This window comes from Clupea harengus, chromosome 21, assembly GCF_900700415.2.
Source record: "Clupea harengus chromosome 21, Ch_v2.0.2, whole genome shotgun sequence".
Lineage (NCBI taxonomy): Eukaryota > Metazoa > Chordata > Actinopteri > Clupeiformes > Clupeidae > Clupea > Clupea harengus.
In genome coordinates, this window is record NC_045172.1 from 24,196,784 (window position 1) to 24,204,666 (window position 7,883).

Genomic DNA, 7,883 nt, shown 5'->3' on the forward strand with positions numbered 1-7,883 from the left:
TGACCATACGTACCTGCGTCTAACACCTTTATGATATAAACACCATTCATTACTGATGACGATACGTACCTGCGTCTAACACCTTTATGATATAAACACCATTCATTACTGATGACCATACCTGCGTCTAACACCTTTATGATATAGACACCATTCATTACTGATGACGATACGTACCTGCGTCTAACACCTTTATGATATAGACACCATTCATTACTGATGACCATACGTACCTGCGTCTAACACCTTTATGATATAGACACCATTCATTACTGATGACCATACGTACCTGCGTCTAACACCTTTATGATATAGACACCATTCATTACTGATGACCATACCTGCGTCTAACACCTTTATGATGGCTGGGGCTTGCGCAATGTCCAGTGTGACATTATCAAACCAGCCCTTTCCCAGGAGGTACATGAAGACGCCCAGTCTCTTCTGCAAAGCATTGTGGGTCTCGGCATCCCGACGCTCAGTGTCTTCTGGGTGGTATCTGAGGCGGAACCTGAGCCCCCGTCACGTTTCCGGCACAGCCAATCAGATGCAGTCACAAAGGCACAAGAGAAGAAGGGGAACAGAGACAACGTGTTAGTGCACACACACCAACACACTACTGTTAGTGTACACAGACGACACATACCACTCCTCCTCTCTCTCTCTGTCCCATCCCACTCCTCCTCTCTCTCTCTGTCCCATCCCACTCCTCCTCTCTGTGTGTGTGTGTGTGTGTGTGTGTGTGTGTGTGTGTGTGTGTGTGTGTGTGTGTGTATCATACCACTCCTCCTCTCTGTGTGCTAGGAAGAAGGCTTCTATCTGCTGCCTCCTGAAGGTGACCTTGTAGTCGCTGTAGCACCTGACCGCCTCCACCTCTCCCACTGCAGGGTCCAGACCCAGCAGGAACTCCTTAAAGCCCTTCAGCGCGGCGGGGGGGCAGCCGGGGGTGGCATCTGCGCCGCCACCGAACCTGTGAACACAGTTCAATTCAAATCAACACAGTTCAATTCAATTCAATTTTACTTATATAGCGCCAAAACAATAAAGTTGTGAGCCCAGGACCTGGACCCCCTTAGAGCAGGCACAATGGTGACAGGGGCAAGGAAAACTCTCTGTTAATCAGGAAGAAACATTAAGCAGAACCGTGGCACATAAGGCGGGGGGGGGCATCTGCTTGAGGCCAGCCGGGTAGATATAGGAAATAAAAATGTGTAAGAGGAATCCCAGTAACATCCAAACAATGCTTAGCAGAGCATTTAAAAGTGGGTCTTCGATCCAGGCTAAAGGTTGCTGAATATTTGAGCCGAACAGCCAATCAAATACATCCCTTCCTGCAGCAGAGCAGTAGCACAAGCGCCCCTTGATGTTGATTGGCTGAAATAGTGTATGGCTCACTCACAGAGACTCAGAATCGCAGACCACACCTTTAAGTTTAAATAAACATCTGTTCCATGATGTTCCGACCATTTCTAAAGTACAGTGGTAGCTACACTCTCATTAAAGCTAACAAACAAACAGCATCTGACTTAATTCACATCTCACCTGGGTGGTATGAAGGTGGCATGATTCTGCTGCATGGGAGGAGCTTCAGGGTAGACCCAGGGGTGGGGAGGGGGGTAATTAACACCCCTCCCCCCCACCATGGACCTAAAATCACCCCCTCCATAGCAGTGCTCCCTACCAGCGTCATGCCTGCGTCACATGGGGGGAAATATCTGAAAACCATCCCAGTATCCAGAGTTATTAATTAAGGCCTTTCTCTTAGACCATTAAAGGTGCTATATGTTAGAATTATAGTTTAAAACGTTCAAAAAGTAACTATAAAATAGCAACAGAATGTGAAGAAATAACGCCAATACTCTGTGTTGCACAGATATTCACTAAAGTTAGCAGGCTAACCAGCTAGCCTCAGCCCATCCTCTCTCGTAATGCCACTTTGTACCTCAAGAGGCGCTATTGAGTCAATGTAAAAAGATGAAAACAGCAAAGCAAAGCAAGCACACCATCACTGGCATAAGCCCAAACTGTCAGGAACGGTATTTGTAATCGCTAAACTGCCATTTCAGAGGCTAAAACAATGACAGTTAGTGTTCGTAAATTCGTGAAGAGATGAAACGCTTCATTTCACAGCTAGTAAGGTGTCCATATAGGCCCCTTTAAAAACAAATCGATCACAATTTCAAGTGTCTAGTTTTTGTTCTGTTGTACTCCATCCATTCAACAACCATAGAACTCAGTACCGCCTCTCCGTATCCATGGTTACTCATGAGGGGGGAAAAAACCCCAATGAAGTTTGATATGAGAGCCATGATGAAACACACAAAGTTACAGTGAGACACTCACCAGTCTCTCCTCACCCGTTCAGGCAAAGGCTGGAAGCAGCCCAGGTCCTGTGCGGAAGGTGTGAACTGCTCGCTCTTCTCATAGTGGCTGTGTCCCCTTTCGTGCTGTCCGTGACCCCTGTCATGCTGTCCGTGACCCCTGTCATGACGTCTGTGACCTTTCTCACGGTGGCGTTGACCCTTCTCATGCCTTCGGCGCTCCTTCCTGTCTTGCTCCCGGCTCCTCTCCCGCACCCTGGCACGTGGGCACAGTGGAGACGAACAGGAGGTAGGAACCCTATTAAGATACAGCTCCCATTCACACATATCAGCCACCAGTCCAAACAGCAACACTAGACAATTAGTGGTATACTATTAATGACCTAAATAGAACTGACTCATAAACCTTCAGTAATTATGGAAAATGCTGACATACACTATGTACAGTATACAACAGTAGCGAGACACAACACCCTTGTGCAATAGCACTGAAATAATAATAATACTAATAAAACTTTATTTATATAGCACCTTTCATGCAAAAGAATGCAGCTCAAAGTGCTTTACAGCAAATACATAACGTGCACAAAGAAATTACATGCACATAAAATGAAATGTCAAACAACTCAAAATTGTATCACCTTACAGTAACTGCATTACTTCTAAGCTGAACAGTAGGGCATATGCTCTTACTGTATGTAAAGGTAACCCTTCAGGGACAGAGGCCTGTTTGACTTTTTTAGGAAGTCTAACATGCCTTGATGTTTTTGTATATTTCCCCTAACTAAAAGTATTGATGCACAAGTGGCATATGTGATTATGTTATAGAAGACATCAGCAATAACAACATTAGAGTAAAAGGAATGTAGTAAAACAAAATTGTATTTAAATCAAATGTAAAATCACCCTTACGAAAACCTTCATTCAGAGCTGCTCTGACTTTGTACAAAAAAAGAAATTTCGGACCGAGACTTTTGAACTCTGAACCTTGTAAACATAGGTGTTGGCTATACATATGTGAGTTTAGCATTCAGAAAGTGTGTGTGAATATACGAAATATATATATATGAAATATATATGAATAATAATAATATATAATAATAATAATAATAAATAATAATAATATATGAAATACTGGGATGCTGTTTTGTCTTTTTTTTTCTCTTTCTTTCTCGTTCCCTTAGGTATGTCTGTCATTTGTCATGTGAGGCGTCAATTGTTGTTGTAATATAATTTATATCATATAACTTCTAAAATGTATTGTCTGTAAAGTGGTAAAAAAAAGTGTCTGTGGTTTCACTACTACATATTTATAATAGCAGAGTGACCTGTGCCTCTCCAAAATGTGTGTCCCTACAAATGCATATTGATGAGTTACCTGGGGTGGGTCCTTAAGAGCAGAAACCTCACTCACAGACTGAAATGTGCAAGAGATCAGCTCTATTCCCTTACAAAGTGCTTATTTATATTTTATTTTCAAACTGTATATATTTTAAAAGAAAAGGGTTCAAGGTTCATGTGGGTTTTTCTTTATATGTCTCTAGGACAAAAACTCGCAGAGTTTTGACAACGAGAAAAAAAATTGTCCCAGAAACTAACAGTTTAGATTAAAAACAAAGGCCCCGCAGTGGGAACTCAATGCAACAAGTCAGAACAATTCTCATTGCTAATATTCAAATATTTTATCTTGGCATGGAGAATACCAGTGTTGCTCAATTTTTTGGAGGGATGCTCTGCCATTCTTCAGAGACATTTTTTTTATTCAGCTGCTCTTTGCTAGAGGGGTGTGTTGTTCTACATTTCTCTTTAAAGGTATTCTACCGGCCAAGTTCACGCCAAACACGCTGGACCCCTGGATCTGAGCCAAACAAATTTATCTTGGTCTCATGTGAGCCAGGAATGTTCTCCCAGTACTCACCAGGCTTCTTTTCATGTTCTTCAGCAAAGTTTAATCTTACAGTTTTGTGCCAAAGAGCTGTTCGGCTCAGATGGCGTCCAGCGTGTTTGGCGTGAACCTGGCCAAGACTACCACAGTGAGTGCATAGTCACGACAGCGAAGCACGGAGGTGGGAGTGAGATGATGGGGGCGCTACTTGAGTGCAGAAGGTGTAGGGGAGATGACATTTATAGGTGGCCCCACGGATGCCTGTGGATATATAAACAATACTGACTGACAAGATGACTCCCTATCTCCAGAAGCTTGGCAGAAGAGGAATATTCCAGCATGATAACAATCCAAAGCACACAAGATTTTCTAAAGAAGAAATAAGTGAAAAGTATGACCTGGTCAAGTATCTCGCCTGATTTGAATCCAATGGAACACCATTGGGGTATTTTTTTTTTTTTTTTTATGCCTTTATTTGGACAGGACAGTGAAGTGTTATGACAAGAAAATAGGCGGAGAAGAGGTGGAGAGGACTGGGAAATGACATCAGGCCAGACTTGAACCTGTGTCCCCGCGGGCAATGAAGCCCGTAAGTGGGGGGACTTATCGGCTTGCACCGCCGTGCCCCCCATTGGGGTATTTTGAAGAGAAAGGTAGAGCAACACAACCCTGAGAGCAAAGAGCAGCTGAAAAAAACTCTCTGAAGAATGTAGGGCCAATGATTTTCCGCGATAACGGAAAACGGACGGAATTCGCGGAATGAACACTTTGAAACGGAATTGCAACTTTGAAACGGAAATATCATTTTGTGCATACAAATCGCCCCAAATTCCCCATGTATTTTGGGCTGCAAGGCTATATTTCTTTCAAATAAACACAACAACGATTGCAACGATGAACAAACATTAATTAAAGAACAAAACCACTGAGAAAATGTCACGTCTGCGCTGAACTCTGCTCCGGCCACGCCCCCCTTTTCAACGGTTGACCCACAGATCTCCGCTAAAGCCACATTCAGTCACATTCACGCGCTCGTCTTCCCAATCGCATTTAAAACAAAAAATGTTTAGTCTTCTGTTCTGTTGATGGCTGGCAAACAACAATCTAAAAAGGGCACATATTATTCAGTCATTTTAAGCCATCAATCTACCTCAGGGTGAACAAAATGAGCTGAAACGGAAAAAAAAACGGAAATCACCAAATGTGAAACGGAAAATGCCTTTTTTTTTTACGGAAAATCATTGGCCCTAAGAATGTCAGAACATCCCTGTGCTGAGGAGGACTGAGTCTGTCACCAAAAATAAAGGTGAACATACAAAGTATTGAAAACATAAAAAGATTTGAATCTAAGTAACGAAAGGTGTGCTGTATTTAATTGTATTGCGTTCCTACTGTGGGGCCTATTATTTTTAATATAGTACCGGTAAACTGAAACTGTGAGTTTAAAATGTTACATTAGAGAAAATACCCAAGTTAATAGTAATGCAGTTACTGTAGGGTGATATAATTTAGTATCCTTTGACATTTAAGTGATATTGCACAGTGGTGCACTCACTTCTGTTGTAAACTGTATATCAAAAGAAACAAACCAGGACAGATAACATTGTAATTTCAATCACAATGTTATGACTAATGCCCTAATAACTAATAACTAATGCCCTAACAACTAAAACGTATCTCATTCTCTTCTTCTCAATCACCTGTCTTTACGGTGGTCTCCCCGCCGGTCCTCCCTCACTCGAGACGGATTGTGGTCTCCCCTCAGGTCCTCCCTCACTCGAGAGGGATCGTGGTCTCCCCGCCGGTCCTCCCTCACTCGAGACGGATTGTGGTCTTCCCTCAGGTCCTCCCTCACTCGAGAGGGATCGTGGTCTCCCCTCAGGTCCTCCCTCAATCGAACGGGATCGTGGTCTCCCCTCAGGTCCTCCCTCACTCGAACGGGATCGTGGTCTCCCCTCAGGTCCTCCCTCACTCGAACGGGATCGTGGTCTCCCCTCAGGTCCTCTCTCACTCGAACGGGATCGTAGTCACCCCTCTCAGGGTGAAACTTATCCATCCGATAGCGACCATATTCGTCATCACTGTCTGCCATCTGCCAAAACCACAAGGATGAAATGAGAATTAGAATCATACACACTATCAATCACAGACTTTAAAACCCAATGAGGCATTCCGATACTCCATCATTTTCACCATGAGCTTTAAACACTTTCCTTGGTGTGTTTGGGGGAGTAGACCTGTTTGAAGGAGAGTGGCTGGCTCCTTGGGTATGTTTAACGTTACTAAACCCATGTGTTTGATATGTTGAATTGACCCTGACCTGGTTTTAGGCCGTCCATACACATTTTACATTATTGCTAGTGCCAGGACGTTACTGTAACCTACTTGCAGCAAAAAGCAGAGAAGCTCAGTTAAGAAGCATATTTCTCACCATCAGTTCTATTGAGGCGTCATAGGTGCATGCGCTGGGAAGCCAGTTAGCAAACAAACTACAAACACAATATAGAAACTTTAAAACTTCACTTTCAATAGCTCATATCACACAACGAAGTTGCAGGAAATGCCATGTAGATATGGCGCAGGTCTGTTTAAAAAAAGTCCGCTAGTAAAGCAGCTATAGATAGCATTGATATGGTAGCCTATCTATTCCATGATTAACACCATAGTAGAGGCTAGCGTTAGCTAGCAGGTCCAGCTAGAGCTGTGCATTACCAACCCCAGAAGGACAATATACAACCAACTTGAATTAGTATGTTTGGCCAGGCCTTTACCTTGATGATGCGTAGGAGTGAAGTAACACAGAATAATAGCGTTATCTTCAGACTGCCAGCCGAACAGGCGGTGGCAATGTGCTAAGTTGATGCTGATGACAACCAGCTAGCTTAGTCACTCAGTCAGCCTCAAAACTGTTACTTACTGTTGGAGGTGCACGAGCTCCTGGCTAAATCGTATGTGTAGCTTTTTTCAACTGTTTAAACTGACAATTTATTATAACAAAGTATTTTTTGTTATGGTCGTGCTCTTGAACGTCTGTGACACAATTTAAAATGTCCTGATTTTTCACCGCTGAGATGATTCAAGCAAGATTGAATGGTCTCTAATGCTTTGCACATGGATTTTAAAAGCAGACAATGAGTAACTGCTTGAGAAATATACTGGTCGTGCGTTAAGTTTAATCCTCAGGCTAGATAAAAGCACAGAAGAGTTGTCACAATCTTAGTCAGATGCGCAGTCAGAATGAAACCAAAAGACCAAAAGGACCACACTGCAGAAAAAGTTGGCGGTGTTAATTGACTCACTATTTTTCTACAGATGTGTCCCGCCACAAATACCTCACCCAAATACACATAACGTTGCCAAGGTCGCTCTCAGCTGACTTTCACGCCTTGGGCGTTTGAATATTATGTACAAGAAATAATGCTACATTTCAACTCTCAACTTTCAACTGTTTTCTGTTTATAAAGTAGGTACATATTGGAACCAAAAGGGGGCAGCAGACTAGCATTTTCGGGCCAACAGTGGCGTGTCAACTGTAAAACGAGAGGCGCCAAATGTTGAGATGAAGGCATTCGGGCCGTAATGACCCATGGCTTTGACTTCTCACCCGGTCCTAATTCTGGCTATGCAGACTATGCCAGCAGATGCTTCAAGAGGAAAATCTATCCCTGCTTATGTCA

General features: G+C 43.1%; 2 protein-coding genes across 2 annotated transcripts in view; both read right to left on the minus strand.

Annotated features, from left to right (window-relative positions):
* The window catches only part of LOC105912601 (serrate RNA effector molecule homolog), a gene marked incomplete at its 5' end in the record, with an annotated part of 8,075 nt that extends 7,553 nt beyond the window's left edge, over positions 1-522 (minus strand). Inside the window, one exon of the mRNA XM_042702863.1 lies at positions 342-522. Coding sequence (XP_042558797.1) covers positions 342-522 — 181 coding nt within the window. The remainder of the gene's footprint in view (positions 1-341) is intronic.
* Positions 523-774: 252 nt separating this feature from the next.
* On the minus strand, positions 775-7,606 carry LOC122128583 (serrate RNA effector molecule homolog; the record flags this gene model as incomplete). The annotated part of the gene is made up of 5 exons (XM_042702832.1): positions 6,978-7,606; positions 5,907-6,298; positions 2,344-2,577; positions 1,543-1,692; positions 775-970 (listed from the first exon to the last, which is right to left on the minus strand). Coding segments are annotated over exons 2-5 (972 nt in total), but the record flags the coding sequence as incomplete, so codon positions are not given.
* Between the last annotated feature and the right edge of the window lie 277 nt (positions 7,607-7,883).